Genomic DNA, 24,992 nt, shown 5'->3' with positions numbered 1-24,992 from the left:
AAAAAGAATGACCATTAACTTAACTACAAATGCTAGTGTGGTAGTGCTGTTTTGATATTTTACTATTTACTTTGTAACTTTTCATGCGGCTAATATTAAAGATAACAAATTTATTTCATATGGTGATGTTAATTTATTTATTTTAACAAGGTTGATATGTACTTGAATCATAATGTAATATATATGAAACTAAAATTTATAATAAAATATATATAAATAAATATTATATTTGCATATATAAATTACATTTAATTTTTTATAAATAAATAATTTTAATCATATAAATTATATTTTATATTTGTGATAAATAATTTATATTGTTACTCAATATTTTTTTTTATTAATTTATTGATAATATATTTTAAAAATATTAAAATTTATAAGTAATTATGATAAATAAAAATTAAATAAGATAAAAAATAAAAAAATTCCAAAAACTTCCGTGTTAAAAAAAAAGTTCTTAAAAGACATTCTTGCACTAAATAGAGTTTCATGTGTTTTTTTTTCTTTTGTACATGAAGCTTCATATTTAATATATAGATGTTGATTTATTTTAAAAAATATTAAACTTAAATTTACAAATAGTTATGATAATAAAAATTAAATTAGATAAAAAGTTAAAAAAAATTTAAAACTTTTTTTTTATTTATGAAAAACTGTTAAAAATACTCTTGCTAGATAAAAGTGTTTTTGTTTAATATATAAGAGTTTAATTTTGTACATCTCAATATCTAAGAATTTAAGCATCTAAAAATTAAACACTTTAATAAATGATAATAATTATCATTTAAAGAATGTCAAAATATTGTCATTACTTCTCATTAACTAATTATTCATCCACTTCTTATACAACAATCTCCTTATCAAACTCAAGTTTATCATGCACCAAAAATAACAACTTTAAAATGGAAGAATAATAATAAATACTCTATGAGCCCCATGACTTTTATGACATAAAATTTAAGAAAATATCATAGTAATCCTTTAATTAACAAGCATAAAAAGAACAAACTAATAAATGAAAATTTCAAGTAAACAAATAGAAAAACTTATAGAGAATGACAATTATAAAGTGCACAAATTAAAAAATAATATATATGCATTTAAAGAAAAATCACATTGAGTGTATTTTTTTAAATTTTTTTTTATGTTGGTTATCTATTCATAATAGTGTAGAAGTCGATTTTAAATTAAGTGTTAGTACAATATTTCATATTATTTCAAAGAGGGATATCAAGAAGATGAAGTGTGGAAGAACCATGAGACAAAACTATCACAGAAATTAGCAAATAAATAATAATAAAAAAATATAATTTAAAGTAAAGATAAATAGATAACAACAAATTTTAGTTAGGTAATTCAAAATATTTTTATATCTCTAATTTATTTTAAATTATAATTCTATTATAATTTCAATTACAAAAATAAATATTCTATTTTTATTATAATTTAAGTTAAGGTTTTAAATAAATTTAATTTTAAAATAAAAAATTAAAGAGAAAGTATTAATTTAAAAAACTTTAATAATCTCATTTATTTTTACACATGATGAGATATAAAAAAGTTTAATTTTTAAAATTTGTTAACCTAATCCATATATATATATATATATTAATTAGATGAGACTTAAAATCGATTATTCAAATATTACAATGATCAAAAAGAAAGAAAAACAATATTTTAAGACAAACAAAATGAAAACAATTTTAAAGGAATAATTTACAGAACCAAAAAACAATACGGTATATTATAAGAAAAAAATATATTTAAGTTCTAAAAAAATATTATAAATTTCATAGTCATCACATTGTCCATCAGGAGTAACAGAAGATTTTAGCTTCCACCACTAGGTCCTACTATAGCCACTAATCTATTGCTTTTGTTTGCTATATGTGTATATTATTTTCATATATCATTAAAACATAAATTTTATATATTAATATGTATATTATCAAAATAAATTTTTTTACCAATCCAATATTTTTGTTTGTTATATACGTATCAAAAATTTCTATACATCATCTTAAATATAAATTTTATATATTTAATATGTATACTATGAAAATAATTTTTTTAATCATTTTTTAATTTAAAAACACATTTTAAGAAATGATATCAATTTTATTAAAATTTAAGTGAATGAAATATAATATATATATATATAAATTTATAAAAAAATTAATATTTGTTAGTTTATTTTTATTTATTGACTTAATATCATAATTGATTTAATAATGGATTCAATTTTTAAAATATGGATAAATTTAATGACTTATGGAAGAAGAAACTAGAAAGGACTTGGTTTTATTGGTTGTATAAAAGGCTAAAAACTAAAAAGGTTTAACAACTTTCCAAATTTAAATTGATTTTTTTCTTTACCTGCTAAACATGAAAGTGTTGGAAGGAAAGTGAGAGTAGAATGGTCCAACATCTGCTTCCAAATTAAAACTCTTTCACTCCAACAACACAATTCTATCTTTCCATTTATTTTCTTTTGGTGATTTTCAATCTTTACATTTGACTCTTATAACCACTTTTTCTCTTACTATGCGCCAGTATGAAAAAGTGCCTACGCCATTGACAAAAACTGGGGGGAAATAAATAAGCGTCTTTTTTATGGAAGGGCCATTTAACTTTGCTTGAAAACAAAAAAGAAAAGAGCAATACAGCTGGTAACTAATTTGAGGTTAAGAAATAAGTAGCCAACACTTAATTTGTTACATAAATTATTGTTTGATGATCGTTGGTGTCCCTTCGTCTCAAATAAAGGTGAAAATTCTCCTGTTGGTGGTTCATGTAAATTGGAGAATAACTCATGAAATAAGAATTTTCCTGAAAAAGAAAAAAAGCAAAATTGGTGGTCCTAACAAAAATTAAATAGAAAGCTAGCTTATAGTAATACCAAAATCTCTCACTCAGACAATAATTTAGCTCTGGAGACTCAGCTGCTTCTAACGTAAAGTCCGTCCACTCATGCTATTTTCAATTTTTTTTTTATTTGATCTAAAGAAAATATACCATCCACTTCTTACTTTATATTTTATGTCAAATTAAATAAATAACAACTATTTAATTCGTTGCACCATTACCTATGTTATCAAACATAGATATATTACACTTTGATATTTGTTAGGATTTCAGGTAGTTGTGCAGCTGAAACCTACGACTCCCACGAAAACCTTGCCGAATCGAATTGTGGTATTACAGAATCTAACAACACCATGCTGGATTGTGCTAATCCCCATGACAAAATCACCTCAGAAGTTTCTAGCTTCATACTTGAGGATGTTCCTCATCTATCTGATTACATCCCTGACCTCCCTGTAAGACCCTAATTCCCCCTCTCTTGTTTGGCAATGAAATGAACTTATGTTATAGTTTTAGTTGATGTATTTATATTACGACTTTAATTTCTATGTTGTACCGTTAATCAATCAGAAGTTATTATTAAAAGTGACTTTTAAGGTAATTACTGAGAAAGTAAAATGATTATTATATATGGTAGTTTCTAATTTAAGTTATATGGAGTATGGACTATTTACTCTTATAGATTATGTGTTTGATTTTCCTTTTTATTCTGCAGACATATCCTGACCCGTTACAAAACAATCCTTCCTATTCAGTTGTTGCGTAAGTGAATCTGTATTAGAAGTTTGATTCGTTCTACGAGAATAAAAATCTGTTAGTTAACCACTTAATTTGTTATAGTTGTTACTTGTCACCAGCACTATTAGTATAAATAGGAACACCAGGTATCTTTTGTATCTTTTATCAGTCAATCTCAAAATGATTTTATATGACACTTCTTTTCTCTACTTTTTGGAACTCGATGATACTTGGCCTCATCAAGTTGGAGTAACATGTATTTGTTCTTCTCATTTTTCTGATAATTCTTTCTACAGTGTAGGTTTACTGTGTTGTATAGTCACTATTTAAATTGTTCTAGTAACTCAATTGGGGATTAAGTCGGTTAAGTTTTGTTTCCACAGGCAATACTACGTGAATGTGGATGATACAGTTGCGCAACAGGTTGGTAATATTTCACCTTTTTTGTAAGATAGGTTTCTACCATTCTTGCAGTGTTTCAGAGTTATTTACACGAATTGGTTTCTTTGTGCAGATAGTTGTACACAAAAATAGTCCAAGAGGAACACATTTTCGGCGTGCTGGACCTGCTCAGAAGGTTTATCTTTCTTCTTCTTCGTTTTTTATTTTGACAAAATTGAGACCTTGATTTCCACGTATGTAATTTATTGGAAAACAACAGTGATTTGAATGTTTGCATATGCAGGTATATTTTGATTCAGAGGAAGTATACGCTTGTATTGTCACATGCGGTGGTCTTTGTCCTGGTCTAAATACAGTGATAAGAGAAATAGTGTGTGGCTTGTATCATATGTATGGAGTGCACAAAGTTCTGGGAATACAGGTACCATTTATGTACCAATTAACATCGCTTATGTATGTGCCTGTAGATAGAAAACTGAATATTGTATATTCACTTTCATATGTTACATGTGTGAATACCTGAATATATACAGTAAAAAGAGAAGTAGCTGATCCTATAATCATGCTAGTCATTATAGCAATGATTCTACAATAATGACAATTATTGATTACATTAAAGTCTAAAATATGGAATAGCTTAACTATAGGGATTGACTAATTCATATCATGATTCTCATGATCATCCATGATTATAGGATCCGTAATCAAGGGAGATTTATTGATTCTCTAACTTCCCCTCTCAAACTGATGGTGAAGGAGTTACCCCAAGTTTGTCTCTTAATTGATTGAACCTTGTATGTGTCAAGGCTTTGGTGAGGCAGTCAGCGATTTGATCAGCTGATGGAACATAAGCTACAATGACTTTATCTTGCAGTACTTGATCTCTAATGTAATGCACATCTGTTTCAATATGCTTTGTTCGAGCATGCATGACTGGATTTGAAGCTAATGCCTTGGCACTCAAGTTATCACACCATAGTATCGGTTTCCTTGGCTGAGGGAGTTTTAATTCAGTAAGAAGTGAACGAGTCCAGGTTATTTCAGCAGCTAGATCAGCCAAGGCTCTATATTCTGATTCTGTGCTGGACCTTGACACTACTTGCTGCTTTCTTGAGGACCAAGAAACAAGTGTGTCTCCAAGGAAAACACATTGACCTGCCATAGACTTTCGATCATCCACACTAGTGGCCCAATCTGCATCTGAAAAACCTGCTATGTCTAGATAAGCAGAGCATTTAATGTGTAGACAGTAGTGCATAGTGCCTTGGAGGTACCTTAAAATTCTCTTGATACCCTGCCAGTGATCTAAAGTTGGAGAGCTCATGAACTGACTAAGTTTGTTGACAGAGAAAGCAATGTCAGGTCTTGTATTTGTCAAGTACTGCAATGCTCCTATGGCTTGTCTGAACTCGGTTGGATTTTTCAGTTTCTCCCCTTCAATTGTAAACTGCTTGCCAGTGACCATAGGAGTGGGATAGGGTGATGCATTTTCCATCTTAAATTTCCTTAGCAAGTCCTTTATGTACTTGGATTGCTTTAAGTACATACCAGTTGCATCTCTATGAACTTTTATGCCTAAGAAATAATGTAATTGACCAAGATCCTTTAGGGAGAACACAATGTTGAGTTGTTTGACAAAGGCTTCCAGGAATTTGGTGTTGTTCCCTGTCACTATTATATCATCAACATATATTAGAAGAAAAGTGATATGATTTTTACCTCTTAGAGTAAAGAGTGAGGTATCACTTTTTGTGTTCTGAAAACCCCATTTTAGCAAGGCATTTTTGAGGCTGTCAAACCAGGCTCTTGGTGCTTGTTTAAGTCCATAGATTGCCTTAGATAATTTGCAAACATGATTGGGTTTGGTTGGATCTGCAAAGCCTTCTAGTTGATTCATATATACGGTTTGCTTTAGATAACCATTGAGGAAGGCATTATTTATGTCAAGCTGTTTTACTTCCCAATTAAGGTGAACTGCAATTGCAAGGATGATTCTGATTGTGCTGGACTTAACCACAGGGCTGAAGGTTTCTTCGTAGTCTAATCCAGCTGTTTGTTGAAATCCTTTTGCAACTAATCTGGCTTTTCTCCTTTCAATGGTGCCATCTGCTTTGTACTTGGTTTTGAACACCCACTTGGAGTCAATGATGCTTTCTTGGGCTTGATATGGTACTAAGGTCCAAGTATGATTGAGATTCAGTGCCTGAATTTCCTTGTGCATAGCATCTTTCCACTGTGGACTTTGGAGGGCTTCTTGTGCATTTGTTGGTTCCTTTTCTTCAACACAGTTTTCAGCTAATCCAATATACGGAAGCTTTGGCTTGTGAATACCACTTTTGCTTCTGGTGTGGATCCGACCTTCCTCAGGAAACCCTGTGTTTGTGTCTAATTCAGCAGGTGCCTCAGGAAGACTTGTGTTCGTGTCTAAGTCAGCAGGTTCAGTAACATTCTCCTGAAGCTGTTCATTGGAAGCTTCTGGGTTCCCAAGTGGTTCTGGTTCAATGTGGAAGTCATTGTTAGCAGGAACAATGTCTTCTCTAAGTGATGGACCTGTAACACGCAAAGGAAAAGAACTAAATGGATTCTCAGTTAGTGTTTTTAAAGGAACTCTTGTATTAAGAAAACCATCATGGAACGGGAAGTGATCTTCATTGAAAACAACATGTCTTGAGATGAAGATTCTACCATGAGAATTGACACATTTGTACCCTTTGTGAGAATTACTGTAGCCCAAGAACACACATCTTGTTGTGTGGAACTGCAACTTGTGTTGATTATAAGGCTTGAGACAAGGGTAGCAGGCACATCCAAATGATTTTAAGTAGCTGTAGTCGGGTTCCTTTTTATATAGAACATAATAAGGGCTTTTATTTTGGGTTACTGGTGAGGGTAGCCTGTTTATAATGAAAGTTGCAGTGGAGAATGCTTCCCACCAGTAACTCAGAGGCATTTTAGCTTGTGCCAACAGTGTCAACCCAAGTTCTGCAATGTGTCTGTGTTTTCTTTCAGCTCTGCCATTCTGTTGTGATGTATATGGACATGACATTCTGAATTGTATCCCTGTTTCTATAGCATGCTTCTGAACAGCTTTATATTCACCACCACCATCACACTGAATTGTTTTAATCCTTTTGTTGAACTGATTTTCTACCATATTTTTGAACTGGATAAAGACATGAGCAGTATCTGATTTTTGTTTTAAAGGATAAATCCATGTAAACCTAGTGAAATCATCAATGAAATGGACATAGTATTTAAAACCAGATGATGATATTATTGGTGCAGGACCCCATACATCAGTGTGGATTAATTCAAGGATATCCTGAGCATAAGAGGAAGAGGATTTAAAAGGTAAAAAATTCAGCTTGCCATACTGACAAGCCTCACAGAAGCTAAGATTATCACTAGGTGATAATTTTACATTATAGTCTTTTAAGACCTTGTCTAAGATCTTATTATTAGGGTGTCCAAGTTTCCTATGCCAGCTTTCTTTGACAGATACAAAAACACATGGGTCTTTTTCTTTTTCTGAGAGTTGATACAATCCATTCTTAAGTTTCCCTTTTAGAAGTACCTTCCCTGTCAGCTTGTCCTTCACAAAGCAAAAATTTGCATCAAACTCAATAAGAATATGATTATCAGCAGCTAGTTTGGACACACTCAATAGGTTTTTGGTAATATTTGGCACATATAAAACATCATGTAAGTTGATAGAATTAAGTTTTGAGGAACCAGTTCCAGCAATTTGTAACCTTTCACCATTTCCAACAACTAGAGAAGTCTTACCATGATGTTCAGTTAGATCACCAATCTTGTCTGTTTGGTGTGAGACATGGTTGCTTGCACCACTATCAAAGTACCAGTCATAGTCTCGAGCAGAGTTTTGAGAAGCTAGGAAGGCATTGGGAGGTCCTTGTTTTTCATTGTCTGTTGAATTATTAGAGTTTGAGTAGGCTTTGTCAAACCTGTAGTAGCAGTACATTGCTGTATGTCCCATCTTGTTGCAGACCTGGCATGTAGGCTTAGATGGTCTACCTCTTCCTCTGCCTCCTCTCCAACTTCTGAAGTTGGAACCTCTCCAGGTGTTGTTTGTGTTGAACCTATTGCCCCTGTGATCAGCTTTGGTAACCACATTTGCTGTTGCATTGAGGTTTAGGTTGGTGAGGCTGTTTAGTTGCTCAATTCTATTTTCAAAGGTCAACAATTGAGCCTGTAGATCAACCCAAGTGAGTGTAGTTTGATCAGATAATTTGACAACTATTGGATTATATTCAGAATCCAAACCATTCAGAGTTTGAATGAGTAGATCAGAATTTGAGATTTCATGTCCTGCAAGTTTGAGTTTATCAGCCAGATTCTTCATTTTGGACAGATAATCTTCCATTTTCATGTCTCCTTTTCTGGTGCTATGGAACTCAGATTTAAGGTAAGTAACTCGTGACCTTGTGTGAGCACCAGCTAGACTTTGAGCTTCATCCCAAAGTTGTTTTGAGGTTTCACAGTGTAATAACTGTGTTGCCATGTCAGCAGTCATTGAATTCATTAACCAACCAAGGAGTTGTTGATCACTTGCTTGCCAGTCTTCAAAATCAGGATTGGTCTTTCTGATTGAATCTGCAGCAAGGATGAATTCTTCAGGGCACTCCTTTTTCCCTAACATGTAACCATCGAGCCTGGCACCTCTGATGATAGGTAATACCAGTGATTTCCATAGGGGAAAGTTGTCTCTGTCCAGCTTGACAGATACAGTGGATGGAAGGTCATTTTTGGGGTTGGAATTGGCAGCGGATGACATGGTTTGTTTTTCGGATCAAGAGCCTTCAAGGCGTAAATGCTCTGATACCAAGATAGAAAACTGAATATTGTATATTCACTTTCATATGTTACATGTGTGAATACCTGAATATATACAGTAAAAAGAGAAGTAGCTGATCCTATAATCATGCTAGTCATTATAGCAATGATTCTACAATAATGACAATTATTGATTACATTAAAGTCTAAAATATGGAATAGCTTAACTATAGGGATTGACTAATTCATATCATGATTCTCATGATCATCCATGATTATAGGATCCGTAATCAAGGGAGATTTATTGATTCTCTAACTCCTGTGTTTATAACTGTGACAAATTACCAGCTTTATTTGCAATTTTTTAAAGGTGTTGGATAGTGTCTGGTGAAGTGTATCATTAAAGTGTAAATATTGTGTTTGGTTAAATGCAGGGAGGATATCCAGGTTTTTATTCTCGAAATACAGTTCCTTTAACACCAAAGGTTGTGAACGATATCCACAAACGTGGTGGAACCATCCTTGGGACATCATATGGAGGCCATGACACCTCAAAGATTGTTGATAGCATTGAGGACCGGGGCATTAATCAGGTTTATATACTTGGAGGATTTGGAACTCAAATGGAGGCAGCAATGATTTTTGAGGTAAAGGTTTGAGTGCTGATATGCAGATTGCTAACTTTGTATTTTTCACTAGTTAAATTTGTACTCATGAGATTTAGTTATTTATGCAGGAAGTTAGAAGGCGTGGCTTGAAAGTTGCAGTGGTCGGAATTCCAAAAACCATTGACAATGATATCCCAGTAATGATGCTTTAATTGTAAAATTGTATATGTGAAAGTTTCTATATTTTTATGCAATCCTACTCAAAAGGAAAAAGGATCTGAGTTTTAAGTGTCACCTATTTAATGTCATTCTGTATTTAAATTAGGTTATTGACAAGTCAATCGGTTTCGACACTGCTGTTGAAGAGGCACAGAGAGCTATTAATTCTGCTCACGTAGAAGCGGAAAGCGCTGAGAATGGTATTGGTGTTGTAAAATTAATGGGGCGTTACAGTGGTAAGCTATTTCTCTGATAATTTGCAACATTAGCTCAATGGTATCAATAAAGTGTAGAAGATTAAAGAATGGACTTGTAAGAAGCTATGATGCTTGATTGTGATCAACAAATCCACTTCATAATTCTCTCTTATTTTCTATTTTGTGGTTACACTAATCTTTGATTTCTTATCATTTGATAAACATTTGGATTATTTAGTGATCACCCCACATTGTTCCTCTGTTTCTAAAATGTTGGCCATTGCTCATGTCTAGCGTCTTTGTTTTGGAATATCATTAATTATGTTTAGTCCAGCACCTTTAAGTATTGCTACTAGTCATCTGTTGAATTTTCTCGAAGTTTCTCACCAGAGACCTGTCATATTGAACTGTTCATTTATCATTAATCATGCCAGTTGCTGAGCAAAACAAGAAGAAACAATGTTCCTGTCATTCTTATATCTTGCTGTCTTGAATTAGTTGTTATAGTCACCAAATATTGACATTTCATGCAGGATTTATAGCCATGTATGCAACTCTTGCTAGCCGAGATGTGGACTGTTGCTTGATTCCAGAATCACCATTTTACCTGGAGGGTCCAGGAGGACTGTTGGAGTTCGTTGAGAAAAGACTGAAAGAACAAGGGCACATGGTTATAGTAATAGCTGAAGGAGCATGTCAAGAGCTTCTTTCTGGCAACCCATCTATTGCTTATAAGCAGGGTGCTTCTGCCGATATATTACTTCCCGATGTTGGCCTGTGGTTATCCCAGAAAATTAAGGTAAAAACCTTGCAAGTTTAGCTTAATTATTAAATGTATTAACTTTTCTTATATTATAACCCTAAACTTATTAAAGTTTAAAATTTTGAATTTGGGCAATTCAAAAACCTACCAAAAACAGTAAGTAATGTAATTAAATGTAGAATTCACTGCTAATAAGTTTCAAGATAGCAGCAAAGATAAATGAAGGTATTCAATTGCAAGAGACATCAGGAATTAAATATCATATCATCATCCGTAGTCTGACTTGCTTGGGCAACGCTTGGAATTGTGAATTCGCTCAAAACTTATAGAAAAACGCCTTATTTTATTTAGTAGATTTCCATGCAGCAGAATCTTCTAAATATATTTTTACATTTAAATATTTGTTGTAGGATCATTTTGCAAAACGTCAAAAAATGGCTATAAATCTGAAGTACATTGGTGAGCTCTCTTTTTTAAATTGTATATTTATTAAAGAACAAAATGTGACCAATAAAAAGATTGTCTCGCAGATCCTACTTACATGATCCGTGCTATCCCAAGCAATGCATCTGATAATGTATTCTGCACCCTCCTAGCCCAAAGTGCTGTTCATGGTGCAATGGCAGGATACACAGGCTTCACTGTAGGCCCAGTTAATGGCAGAAATTGTTACATTCCATTTCATGTAAGTTCTTGTGACTCTGGCCAAATCTATTTGCTATCGTGCCAATTGTGTAGTTTAAATCATACGAAACAATTACTCGGCAGTTAGGCTGGTCATATCTGACATTCTCCCTTTGATCCTGATTGGACCTGTAAATATTTAACACTTTTCTGTATTATTTAAAAAAGAATTATGATTTTGAACGTGCAGCTGATAAACGAGGGAGAGAAGAGGGTTGTGATAACTGATCGGATGTGGGCAAGGTTGCTTTCTTCAACCCATCAGCCTAGCTTCTTGAATCCAAAAGATATCACAGGAGAAAGAGAGGAACACCAAACCTCAGACGGGCAGAACCAGCCAGAAATTGCAGACTAAACCAGACGTAATACAGAGCACGAACATAAATAACACTTTAATATGCCTTTAAAATGTGGTAACTCAAGTTACATGATCAAATTTAATTAACGTACGATCAAATTGGATAATTGACGCCAAATAAAACCAAATATTGTACATCTTTTGTGGTATTTTAAGCCACAATGAGTGCATCTATATTTACAAACTTTCGAAGGGTCAACTTACACCTTAGTTATCAAAAGAAAGTGAGATCTGCATAACACCGCCAGCATCTCTTAATTATCTCTTCTGAATACAGCGTCAATAACCTCTTTCAGATCGTTGCAATATACAACTTTCAACTTCTCTGGAACTTCGTTTCCTAAAAGTTTTTCAGCTTGCTTTGGTACTACACACATTCTGTAACCCAACTTCGATAATGTATTAACCCTTTTATCAATTCTAGGAACCTGTATGATTAAATAAACAAATAACCAGCCAAGGCTCGATAGAATAAATAAAATAATCCATTTAATTTGACTTAATGAATACAAGCAAGGAGCTTTTCTTAGAAAGCACAACAAAAAGGAGTTTTGAATTACCCGTTTTTAACAAATGGAAACGATGTCTTGGAATTTACTCAAGGTTGCATGGTTTCAATCAAACCCAATCAACGGGCAGGAAACCTCAAGAGTATACAGAATTGCAAGAGCAATATTCCCAGCCAAAGAAAATTCCTTTGGCCCAAGCTATAGGCTGAAGACTGAGAAACCAGTCTATTTGATTTACATTTGCATACTTTCTAATGCAGTTCAACATGACTGGGGCAAAACATTGGATTGACATTTTACGGAGCCTTAAAAAAAACGAACACAGCTATAACCCCCGGTGTTGCAAATTCCCCTTTCTAGACTGATCCAATTACAACTGTTTTCTCTCTCCTCTTTTTTTTTTTTTTTTTTTTTTTATTATTATTTTTTTTTTTTTAAATAAGCCAAAATAATTTATTATGAAAGATGAAACCTAGACCTAAGCACGAGTGTTTTCTCACTCTTCCAACTAGATACCATTCCTTAGAAGCTTCATACAGTTATTCCCTCCTAATTTAGCTTCTGGCCAGCAAGAGTTACTTGTAGTGCCTTTTTGGATCAAATTTAGTAATTAGAAGCAATTTAGGTCCATAGTCCTATCACAACCTCTAATGCATAGTGATGCAGTAAAATGCTTGACCTAGCCATATCATGTTATGGTTTATCAGAACTAAACCAACCAGTTAATTCAAGTCTATACTCCATAACAGAGTTCAATACAATCCTTCCACCATTTTTATAACTATTAAGAAATCTGAAAACGCTACTGATGTCACAACACATGAAATCTAAAAGGTAACTGATCTAAAAATTTCACAAACAGAAGACTCTTTAAACCATTCATTATAATAGTCAGCACACCACTACGCTGTTGAACACTCTTAATTGATTCATTACTGAATATCATAGTTGTGAGTAGCAACATTTTAACATTAAAAAGAACATGCTTACCATGCGAAGCTCTCCACCAAGGCCAATTTCCCCAATGAATGCAGTCCCTTCTGGAATAGGGAACTCCAAGAAACTGGAAACAAGAAAAAAGACAACAGCGAAAATAAATAAATGCAACAAAAAATGAATTTAGAATATTGTATCAAGAAAAAAAGAAAGCATTCATATTAATAATCCCAGTTCACTTCTTGAACATTGGTATTAAGATTCACTTCTCCAAACAAGAAGCATAAAATGGGATAACAATAACCTCTCAATCCTTGTATTACATTAGGCATTGCCAAATCGAATAGATTAGACATTATTTCATACAAATTAGAACACGAACCTGCTGCAAATTGCAGCTGCTATTGCAAGATCTCCAGCAGTCTCTGACATTGTCAATCCGCTAACAATATTCAAAAACATAGCCTGTTGTACAATGGCAGGACAAGGAAATGAATATTACAGATGTACTTGTCATAATTTTCATATGCATTTCATTTGCTTTGTAATTTCATTTAACATTTGTTAGGACTTTGGGAAGGGGGAGTTAGTTAGAACATAGAATATCAGTTATTGCGAGTCGGTGACAAAAATAAATTGGAGGGCTGAAGGGGAGGGAATGGATGGATATCTGTCCATTTGTTGATTGAGCATTAGCTCTTTGTGAAAGGAGAAACCCTTGAAGGAGAGTTACCTCCCCTATTCTTTGCTACTATGCAATCAAGAAATACAATCTTTCCTTTCTTTCTTCTATTTTCTAATTTGGGTTCCTGACAACATTCAACCATAACAGTTTTAGTTTCTGTTAGGCTTTCTGTTATGTTTCATTTACCTACTGACTCAGTAATGAGTCATTCAGTTATGCTATATAAACTCCAATATTTCAAAAAGATTCGCCAAAATTGTTTGAAAGACAATTCACCCCCGCCCTGCCCTGTGTTTTATCATGTCTTACAAATGTCCTTCCTCTATCTTTTTTATTGCATAAAAATTTCCCTCTCAATTTTGAGAGAACAGATGATCCACAATCAGATGCAACAACTCTATTGCTTCCTTCATTTCTTTTACAGATTCTTCTAGTTTCATTTCCAACAGTTGATTCAATCGCAATAACAGACTGAAAGAGAATAAAATGCACAGGGTATTTGTGAGACCCTATACTCTCTTGCCTATACTTCTCTGATTACTTCTCAAAGACTCCCTTCTCCTAACTATTTACTCCCTATATATTCACAGCATCAACCCTCAGATGTCCATAACTAACTTCAACCGTCACTAAACCTCCACATTTCCCATTTCTGTTACATAGTGGCAATCCCCTTTGCTCCCCTCATCCATTTCCTAATATAGACTTTATATATTACAGGTCTGCTATCAGCTTCTTAGGCTAGTCCAACCTATAAGCCAATCATTGTACTTATTTTTGGGTCATGAGTGGACCATTGATCTTATCTATTTTATCATTCTTGAAACCAAAAGAGATCAATACATTAAGAATTGGAGTAAAAGATGGGCATATTTGTTGACCCCCCAAAATTAACATTAGCATTCTTCTATTACATTCCCACTTTTTTATTTTCATTATTTAATTTTTATTTAGACAGTTATGTGATAACATTAATATTTTAATGATGTGTATGATGAATCAGAACACATGAAACCTGCTCAGATGCATGTCATAGAGATAGAAGAACAAGAAAGTCAAAAGAATATACCATATTAATAAATCAGCTTACATTTTCTTGGAGATGAAGACCCACTTGCTTTATAAGAACCTACAGTTCAAGGAACAGTACAACAATAAATGCACATTTTAACATGTTTCATTGTGGCAGATTATATTTAAAACAAGAAAACCAATATTCCCTTTGAGGCTCGAGCATCCCCCCTTTCATTCATTTTCTCATTAAGATAAAGGAGAAAAAATGCCATATGGTATGAATACAAAAGCAAGGATAAGATTGTTAAAGAAAACGAGAATAGCTTACACATTTAATCATATTAGCTTTGTTTGCCTGGATCCCATTAAATACCGAACTTGAAACAGAACATTGTGAAAGGCAAAGTGCCTGTAAAATAAAATTGAAAACCAATCAAAATAATTTTCTTAAAGGATATTGGGAGTATAAATAATAAAGATGAGCGCAAGACACAATGAAGAAAATTCAGGCATCTTTATCATAGATGATCACAACGTGATTACAGTTTTGAGGATTCAACACAATAACTTTGAATAGAAAGTGTCAAGATGAAGTAAACATTGTTAGGCTTCATTTACTATCCAAAATCAAGAAATTATTATCAGCTAATGTTAGAGCCAAGCACATGTATGCATCAATTGCTTTATGATATCCACAATTAATGATATGGGCGATGGTGATGTTTCTCAAGGTGTAGGATATAAAAGAAAATCCAAGATGGACTTTGAGATTTTTATACAATGATACAAAGAAAATTACCTGAATTTCAATTAAAAAAGTTCTTGTACCGTCCATTATGACTGCAATAGCAAGCCCAGTTAAAACATTTGAATCAGTGTGTTGTTGAGTGAGAAACATTTCACTGGCATTTGAAACAGCCTGGAGTCCTGACTGTGACATCTCAAGAACCGCAAGCTGATCACATAGATCAAAGTCAACACAGATCAAACGTCAATTTTCTCTTATAGTCGTGATTATAGAAGGTAAAATAAAAACAGAAGACCACATACCATTATGAAATTGACATAATAACACACTGAAGGAACTTCTATATCTAGTTAGATTGAGTGATGATAAAAAATCAACATGTTAAATCCTTTACAATAATATATAGTTTTCAGAATTTCAATCCATCACCCAGTAGTTCATATGTTCTTCATCCTCATTGCAAAGTATTATGATAATTTGAACTTACTGCCAGATATACCACATATAAGATAAGGCATATAGGTAGATATATACACATTCTCAAAACTAAGCATCACAGAAAGATATTGAACTTTTAAATTATTTTTTCCTAAAAAGACATTTTGTTATTAAAATAATCAGTTTTCTATTGTCTAAACTGTTTTTTTAAAATTTTAAAAAAAGGAAGTAGCATATCTACCTAAATATTTGCTTTTCTAAAAAAGGGTAAAATATTTTTTAGTCCCTGTAAAATTATAGAAATTCGTTTTTAGTCCTTCTAAATTCATTTGTCCTATTTTAACCTCTCAATTTTGAAAATGTATCACTTTTAGTCCTCCAAATATATTAGATAGCACTTAAAAAAGTTATACACTAATTTTATATTGTCTTCTAATCACAAATCATTATATATAGTGAGTTTGTTGACTTTTATAATACATTAGATAACACACGATATTTATATATTAAAGAGTATTGCAAACACAGTTTTTCAGAAGTATTAGTAAAACAGTTACAACCAAGGAACGTACAGTAGATCTTAAATGTAATAGGCAATAGTTATAGCATACCTCATCAGTGGATCCAAACCGATTTTTCACAGCTCGAAGCATTCGATATGGAGAGTACTTCTCACCCTGAGCATTAATATGAACAGTTAGCACGGAGAAAATTTAAATGAAATATGGTGATTTCAACAACCCAACTACAAGTAATATGAAGAAAAAATGTTACCCATCAAAACTGCACATTTAGTTTAAATGTAATATTTGTAAAAATAATTAGAAATTATTCAGGCAAAAGGGAATAGGAAGAAACGTGTGCAGTGAGCCAGTGTCCATAACAAATTTCAGAGGAATAAAAATATTGTCGGCGTTTTTATTGTTCCACTATATATCATTCTCTTTTTACTCATTATTACAAATAAACTCTTTAAATAAAAGAAATCAAGCTATATAATTTGAGATTGAGTGTATTGAACAATATATTCTCAAGTTTTATTCATAATTCACAAGCTAAATGCATCAAATTTGTCTCGTCTCTAGTGAGGAGGTTGCACTTTAGAAGATAAAATCCAAGCACAATTGTTAATTTTCTAATCAATAGTTCAGATTGTAATTGTAATTAAATACAATTACATGGATAAAAGTTCTTAAATTTTCATTGTTGATTTTGTAATCAACCATTGTGAGTCTGTGTCTCTGTGACTACGCTTTATCATCTAAAGTGTAACCCTTCTCTTTACATGAGTCAAATTTTGATAGTTTATGCAAGGCTTACTTTGTAATTATCTGGAATATTCTTCAATTAGTTTGCTATGACTCTGTTAGCATGGTCAGCAAGTATGTTTAGAATCTGTTAAGAATCTTGCTAGTAATATAAATAGTCGTTTCCTTTTGTAATATTCATATATCCTAATACAATTCATTCTCTCTAAACTCTCTCTCTCACAAATTACTGGAAAGTGAAAACTATTAAACCGAAATGCATAAACATTGCTCCCTGAAAATAAGGTACAATTGAAATGAATGTCACATCACCATGATTTCATCAAGAGATCTTGTTCCCATCCTTCCAAAAATTTTATTTTAATTTAGTATAATGCAAAACTGGAAATAAACTGCCCTCGTCAAAATGTTCATATCTTGCCATGACATGATACAGTGCTTTAAAGGAGGGAAACTAAATACGGCAACATTCTAAAATACAGTAAAAGCCCAAAAAATATTTAAAACCAGGCAGTTGAAACTATAATGATAGGCACAAATCAGCTTTAGCAATTAACAACTATCCAATGAAAGAAGAGTGTAATAAGGTACCAACTTCCATATACAAAACAACATCGACGATATGCTCCAAGACACGAGGTCCCGCTAGCTCTCCAGATTTAGTCACGTGTCCAATCTAAAATATGAAACAAAAATGAAAAGTACAAAAAAAAAATATATAATCACAAATGTGAACAATTCAAAGGCCACAATAAGAGACATGAGCAACAACAACCATATCACCCTGCCATTTCAGTGCAATCATACTTGATATTTTTACTTGCGTGAGAACAAGGTGAAATTGCTATAAATGTTTGACTCTACACAATGGAAATCTAGTATGTTGGCAAAAACAAAGGATGGAAAGCTTGTGGAACAATTGGTTGCAGATAAGGATTATTTGAAACTTGTTACAAATTGCTTGAAGGGCACTTTTCCCCAAATTAAAGTATTGCGTTTGGTGGATTCATATAAAAAGCCAGCCACAGGGTTCATCTACAAAGAAATGAACAGGGCTACGAAGATTCAAACTAATTACAGTGGTATTATAAAAAGATATATTAGTCTTCCACTCTTTTATGTAATTTTCATAGGATTAGTATCTTAGCTTAGATTTTAAAACTAATTTAATTTTCCCCCATTCTTTAGTTACATTCCTCTGTGGGAGAACATGGATCAGAGGTGGGACAACCAGATTCATAGAGGCCATTGCATGATGCATGCCAATGTTTTAAAGTTACAGGCCTTTACGTGGACCTTAGTGTTGCATTAAAGCCCATGTTTTTAAAGTTGACTATGAAGAAGGGACTTTATGAATGTCTAACAAGGATGATGACAGGAGATATTGATAAAATAAATGATTGATGGTCAGCTTGAGAACTTTAAAGTCAAAGCAGGATATTTTACAGTCCAGTAGCCTTGGCTGCAATTAAATACAAAATTCCAGCACAGTGGTGGATTCTTAGATGTCCTCATCACTTATGGAGATGGTCATTCAAAATTAAAAAAGTTTCCTATTCGCAGGTTGAGGTTAACATGTAGTTCCTTTGGCTGTGAGCATAATTGGAGTGCTTTTAAGATGGTAAGATTTGAATATATTTTTTTTATTAGCAAATGTTAATTGTTATTATGTTAGTAGAGGGTTTCGAACCCACTCCTCCCTTATCACTTCAATCCTGTGTCCCTCCCCTAGACCACCAGACCACCTTATAACTCAGTAAGGTTTTTGATTCGTACTTATTAAAATTACCTAGTCGGCTAGTGCCCATCATGTGTTGATTGATTTTGTAAGTGTAGGTTTGTACAGAGAATAGAAATCATCTACCTTCTAAGGTAAAAAAAAAAAAAAAAAAAGAGAGAATGATTTTGGGTTAGTGATAGATAATCCAAAATTAGGAAAAAAGAAACTAAGAAACTAAATATTTATGCCATGTCCATGGCCATTGAGGGTATTTTTTCTGATGATGAGTGGATTGTGGTTGTGGAGGAGAGGGAGGAAGATGATGAAAAAGGTGTTCATTTGAAAAATGATGAAGACTACTTGATTCAAGTTGAAGTTGGAGAAGTAAAGTAAGAGTTGGGGTGATGGAAATGCACATGCACCTATAGATGATTTAGATGTTCCTCCTGTTGGTGAAGATGATGATGAAGGTGAAAATGACATCAACGAAAATGAAGATGTAGCTCCTTTAGAGTATGACTATTCTGATTTCGTGCACTATCAGGATTTGTTCCAGTTCTAGAGATTTCAGCTAGTTGATTATGAGTTTCTAATGTTAAGTATTTTATGTGATTGACTATGAGTTGTATTGGACCAAGTAGTTAAGACAAATCTTTGAATATGAATTTTACATTTAGTTCAATGTTATGAATTACAAGATATTTTCCTTACCAATGGCATTTTTATCACATCTATGTATTTATATATTATTTTGCATCCCCCTCTCAATCCAAGATAAGATATTGAATTTTACTTTTACAACATTGATTTGTAACTTATTTGTATTTGTATTTGTATTGTTATATTTCCTTATTTACTTTATTTTCTTAAGGTTTAATACATTAGTAGGTCCTTCAACTTTTTAGAAATATTTAATTAGGCTCCTAAACTTTAAATTTTTGTAATTGAATCCTTGATCTTCTACAATTTTTGTAATTGAAATCTTGGAATTAATTGTGGCAGCTCAAAACTGTCACAAAAATAATTTGTGACAATTTTACTAATTCCAGGTACCTAATTACAAAAATTGTAAAAGATCAAGGATGATCCAATTACAAACTTTTTTGATGTAGGGTCCTAATTAAAAATTCTTAAAACGTTCATAGATTGTATTATTCCTTTTCTTTATTAGTGTTTGCAAATCTTGTATGTGTCATAGACCTTGTTGAGGATATTTTCCACAAGCAATTCAAGAAACCTGTCCATCTTAAGAAAACCATGAATAGTAATAAAATGGAAATTCAACTACTATTCCTTTTAAAAAAGTATACAAGATGCAGAACATGATAGTGAATTAATATATCAATTCACCACTTAAATATAACTCACGAATAGTGTGCTTGGGTAACACCCAGGAATCAATTCCACCCCCCCAAAATCATGGTGATACCATGAAAAAGTAGAAGCAACTATTTGTTGCTTTGTTTTCATGAAAAAGTAGAAGCAACTATTTTTTGCTTTGTTTTCATGAAAGAGTAATTGATTATTTCTCACCATGAAGTCAATCCAAACACACTAAAAATTGATAGAGGTGTACTCACCAAAAAAACTGAGATGTTAGTTGTTTTTGCAAATCGCATCAAAGCAGCAGTACATTCCTTCACCTATCACACACCAATAAAAAGCCATACTACAGAATCAATATGACTTGAAGAATTTTTGGTAGATCAGCAAATAAAAGCAAGGGGTGACAGGAAAGTACACAAATGGAATCAATGACAAAAAACCAATTAAATAGTTTAAACAAAATTAATAAATTGTGAGCTTTCCCTTTTTCAAAAAATCCTTTATTTGACAATGATCAATAGTATGAAGATGAAGTTAATATGGAAAAAAATGAAAGTTAATTAAATACGAAAAAATATCCCAAACCACATCACATAACATATCATTTTAATAGAATATAGACGGATATGCATAGTGCAACATACTTCAAACATCCAAGAAAAACGTAAAGTCTCTTGAGGGTAATTAAGTTTCGTAGATTCCAAACCTGCATAATCCCTCCAGCACTTCCTACTACTGTTTTCAGGTAAACAGTTTGTATAGAATCAACCACCAGAGCACGAGGGGATAGACGATGAGTTTTCATCAATATGTCCTAACACCATGGAGAAAAAGTAGTGTATGGTTATCAATCCAGGATAGCAACACGCAGCATCTAACCACAAAAAAGCTTTAGTGGTATACTGGCATTACAATCAAAAGTCACATATAAAGAAAACTAATCAGCAAAATTCAAGTCAATGTACCTCAATATCAGTACTTGAATATAAATAAATATTGGATTGAATCCCAAGGCGGTCTGCTCTATTACCTATTTGCTGAAGGCTCTGTCACGTAACAGAGAACAAATGCACAATAAATCAAAAAAGTGACACAGACCCTAAAAAGAACAGTTGTAACTTGTAAATCAAAAGCTAAACCACAGTATTCACCTTCCAGAGCAGTGAAATCAAGGATTAATCATCAAAATATAAAAAAAAATACAAGATTTAGCATGAAGATATATATATAGGCCAGGAGGTAAATATTAACGGTATTAAAATAAGCCATATAAGTAACTTTCTGTAGATTAATTTAGTATCAATATCTAATATTTTAAATTTTCAACACCTTTATTTAGCAGCTTTTTTTTTTTTTTTTTTTTTATATATAACTTTTGAACCTTAAGTATTTCATGTGAGAGTAAGAATATGAGACATTTTTTTAGTTTATGGAATTCTACTTGGGCCCTTATGCACTCTTCATGCTCTAAACAGTCAATACAGAAAATATTAAAATAGTATTTAAATTTCTAACTTGTTCTATGTTATGCAGGAGTTATCAAAGCAATGTGCAAATGTTCTGACACTGACAGTATAAAGGAAATACAAAACCATGTGTTCTGTAGCTTTGGTGTAAAATATGATGAGACAAATTATTCTTGCTCTGGAGTTATGCATGTGTCAAACTAAAAACATGTTTAAAGAACTCCAATTAAATTTAAAATATAAATGTGATAATGATCTTATTGATATGAAACATAATTAAAAATTAAGGTTATATCTGTTTTTAGTCCCTCAAAAAATAGTGGTCTCCTTTTAGTCCCCCAGTTTTTTAAATGTTTCAAGTGTGGTCATTGTCCTTCACAAGAACCATCTCCTTTTGGTCTCTCATTTATGGAAATATACTGAAACACACGAAACATTTCTATAAGTGAAGACCCAAAAGGAGATCCCGAGACAGTTATTTTTTAGGGATAAAAAATGAACATTACCTTATTTACGATAACTAAAAACATATTTCAACTTCAAAACTATTAAGAAGCTCACTACAAGCAAACCTCTTCGCCAGAGACATATACAACTGGAGGTGCTCCACCATCACTGCCTTCTTTCGCTATCATTGCTGCAATCTTCCAATTCAACATCACAAATTAGGCAATAATGACAGTTGACCAGACCATTATAGAAATTAATCACCAAACTTTTATACCCAGTTTAACCATCAAAATTAATTCGTACCTGCAACAGCAGAGTGCTCTTCCCAATACCCGGATCACCACCAACTAAAGTTAAAGAACCTTCAAAACCACAACTAAAATAAAGTTAACCATGGATAACCAGAATTACTTTTTGCTGAAGCATCAAGAAAACTTGAATTAAAAAACATATCAGGCAGTCAATTGGAAGCCTTCTAATGGAAATTCAATTATTAAGATAGAGGGGGAAAAATAATAATGTTTTGATTACGACTCATTCACCAAGATCAATAACCAAAAGAAGTAACACTTTTGACTAACCTGACACACAAAACAAATAATCATAGTTAACACAAAAAAAAATCTCAATGCATGACCCTTCAAGAGTATTACTCGAAATTAATTCCCACAATCATAGCAGATGAACCAAGATTATGAAGTAATATATTAATGCAATTTTAGCAGATCATGCATAATTGCATTTTATAACTTAAAACACACATGTGCCTACATGCGCGCACACACACGATGTCAAACAATGCATCTGATAACTTGGACCATACAAGCTCATCACATCCAAGCAAACATGAGAAGAAAAATAGAAACACAATAGTTTCAATAGTCAGACCAATGTCAATAAGGGAATTGGACTGAACCTGGTACAAGACCTCCACCAAGCACGGTAGAAATTTCATTTCCAAAAGACCCGGATCTGAAATCAAAGAAAACTGTACAATATAACAGTTGAGAAAAGCACCACAGAACATCTTATGTAGAAGCCTGGAAGAGCAGATGCTCTCACAGACTCACACACACAAAGGCATGGCATAAAAAAATTCTCCTAATTAACTCCTTTATGATTTATGAAAATAACATACTTTTCTAGAAACAGTAAACCAATAAATACCCAAAGCCCTTGGATTATTTTTTTCCCTTTCTCCAAACTACTCCCCCAAAAGTTAAACCAACCCTCTTTTACTTCTTCCATAGAATGGTCCAAAACACACAGAATCCAAATAGACAATTCATAGATTTGAGAAAAAGAGAATAAACATCCAAATTAGTCCTTGAATTTGGAAGGCTGTGTCATATTAGTTCTTGAAACTAAGAAACTGTTAAATATATCCTTAAAAGTGCAAATTCAAAATCATATTAGTCCATAACTAAAAAGAATACATGACTAAAATAATATATATATATATATATATATATATATATATATAAAGAGTAATCCACTTACTCCAAGAGTAAGTCTATTTAGATTTAGATCACTCAATAACTCATGTTCTATATCAATGATCTAACCGTTGAATTAAAAGTTCTTAATGTACAGATAAAGTCTATAAATGTTTTAAAAAATTGAAGATTATTTGATATTTTGTATCATTAATTCAAATTGACAGTCAATTATAAAAACATTTTCTATGTTAATCTAAATTAATAAAAAAAGTATTAAATAATTTTTAAATTATTTTATAAAAAATTTGATCTATACATTAAGAACTTTTAATTCAAGAGTTGGATCGCTAAAATTTGAGACAAAATATAAGCTATTGAGTGAAGTAAGTGGATTCCTCTATTATATATACCACTATATATATATATATCCAGAGACAAAAATATCGGGAAGTAGTTAAATTTAAAAATATAATTTGGAATTTAAAAAACTAAAACATAAATAAGATATTTAAACATCATACTAAAAATGTTTTAAAATCTCTCATCTTTGCTTCACTTTATTCCCCACCAAACATGTTAAGAACCCAAACGACAACGAGGCTCTTTGATCAAAGAGGAACTTACAAAGGAATTCTCCATTTCTCGTGATCGAATCCACGGTTGACCTCGTCCAATTTGAGGGGGCGCAACTCTTCGGACCGCTGCGGGAGCCACGAGCCCACGGAATCCTCGGAGACGGCTAAGCCACCTCGGTGCCTGTCGGTTAATTTGGTTTCGTTATACTCTATCATTGTGCCAGATACTTTGCAGGAGGGGCATGTCCCCCACCATTGCCCTACTGTGTATCCACAAACCTCGCACATCCACTGAGTTTTCACCTTCCCCCTTCTCTTGCTCACTGCGAAACTCAGTGCCCTACTCCTGCTGCTGCTGCTAGGGTTTTCGTCTTCGCCTTCGTCTTCGTCGCTGTGGTCGCTTGGCTCGGGTTGCGTGCTTGGCTCGGGTTGCGCGCTTGGCTCGGGTTGCGCGGTTGGCTCGGGCTGCGCGACCGGGCGGTCATAGACGTTTGCGTAGCTGCTCCAACTTCCGGTGGATTGGATTGTTGTTTTTTGGACCTCAGTGGGATCGGATGAGTCAGTGGTTGCGGAGGAGTAGTGGGAAACGAGAGATGGAAGAATGCGGTTGGGGTTGCGGAGGTGGAGCTTGTGCGCGATGAAGATCGTTCTGAGGAGCCTCGTCATGGCAACTGATACAATGTTACTTTTGCTTTGTATAAACCCTCGTTTGTTTCTGGGGTTTACGGATGAGTGGGAAAAACAAATATTTATAAGAGGTTTGAATGGTAGCCTCGTACTGGTGGGG

At 33.0% G+C, this 24,992-nt stretch overlaps 2 protein-coding genes across 5 annotated transcripts; one reads left to right on the top strand and one right to left on the bottom strand.

Annotated features, from left to right (window-relative positions):
* Window positions 1-2,812: 2,812 nt before the first annotated feature.
* LOC109807871 (ATP-dependent 6-phosphofructokinase 3) lies at window positions 2,813-11,815 on the top strand. Of its 3 annotated transcripts, none has more exons than XM_020370557.3 (13): window positions 2,813-2,956; window positions 3,142-3,323; window positions 3,584-3,630; window positions 3,990-4,029; window positions 4,121-4,183; window positions 4,292-4,429; window positions 9,237-9,449; window positions 9,539-9,607; window positions 9,736-9,865; window positions 10,360-10,625; window positions 11,000-11,048; window positions 11,108-11,274; window positions 11,464-11,815. In XM_020370557.3, the coding sequence occupies exons 2-13, from the start codon at window positions 3,222-3,224 to the stop codon at window positions 11,626-11,628; spliced, it is 1,449 nt and encodes a 482-aa protein (XP_020226146.2). In that variant the 5' UTR covers window positions 2,813-2,956; window positions 3,142-3,221; the 3' UTR covers window positions 11,629-11,815. The 3 variants fall into 3 exon arrangements, with proteins under 3 accessions (XP_020226146.2, XP_020226150.2, XP_020226148.2); XM_020370561.3 differs by having other exon boundaries at window positions 2,814-2,956; window positions 11,120-11,274; XM_020370559.3 differs by having other exon boundaries at window positions 2,837-2,961.
* Window positions 11,642-24,992, bottom strand: LOC109807869 (uncharacterized). Of its 2 annotated transcripts, XM_020370555.3 has the most exons (15): window positions 24,255-24,992; window positions 23,108-23,163; window positions 22,495-22,553; window positions 22,314-22,385; window positions 21,241-21,321; window positions 20,982-21,089; window positions 20,530-20,592; window positions 17,825-17,905; window positions 16,573-16,638; window positions 15,575-15,730; window positions 15,104-15,184; window positions 14,852-14,890; window positions 13,459-13,541; window positions 13,131-13,203; window positions 11,642-12,059 (listed from the first exon to the last, which is right to left on the bottom strand). In XM_020370555.3, the coding sequence occupies exons 1-15, from the start codon at window positions 24,869-24,871 to the stop codon at window positions 11,886-11,888; spliced, it is 1,809 nt and encodes a 602-aa protein (XP_020226144.2). In that variant the 5' UTR covers window positions 24,872-24,992; the 3' UTR covers window positions 11,642-11,885. The 2 variants fall into 2 exon arrangements, 1 of the variants encoding a protein (XP_020226144.2); XR_003804939.2 differs by lacking the exon at window positions 11,642-12,059 and having other exon boundaries at window positions 13,151-13,203; window positions 14,831-14,890.

This window comes from Cajanus cajan, chromosome 10 (genome assembly GCF_000230855.2).
Source record: "Cajanus cajan strain Asha chromosome 10, NIPB_CcT2T_4, whole genome shotgun sequence".
Lineage (NCBI taxonomy): Eukaryota > Viridiplantae > Streptophyta > Magnoliopsida > Fabales > Fabaceae > Cajanus > Cajanus cajan.
The sequence above is the reverse complement of the archived record's forward strand: the minus strand, read 5'-3'. Positions and strand labels throughout refer to the sequence as shown.

Bases quoted from the DNA above. Each gene is read 5' to 3' on its own strand.
- LOC109807871 (XM_020370557.3), top strand. From the start codon at position 3,222: ATGCTGGATTGTGCTAATCCCCATGACAAAATCACCTCAGAAGTTTCT. The intron at 9,608-9,735 runs GTAATGATGCTT...TATTTAAATTAG, and splicing joins CCATTGACAATGATATCCCA to GTTATTGACAAGTCAATCGG. The intron at 11,275-11,463 runs GTAAGTTCTTGT...TTGAACGTGCAG, and splicing joins ATTGTTACATTCCATTTCAT to CTGATAAACGAGGGAGAGAA.
- LOC109807869 (XM_020370555.3), bottom strand. From the start codon at position 24,871: ATGACGAGGCTCCTCAGAACGATCTTCATCGCGCACAAGCTCCACCTC. The intron at 22,554-23,107 runs GTTCAGTCCAAT...GTGGTTTTGAAG, and splicing joins TGGTGGAGGTCTTGTACCAG to GTTCTTTAACTTTAGTTGGT. The intron at 15,185-15,574 runs GTAATTTTCTTT...TTTATTTTACAG, and splicing joins CTTTTTTAATTGAAATTCAG to GCACTTTGCCTTTCACAATG.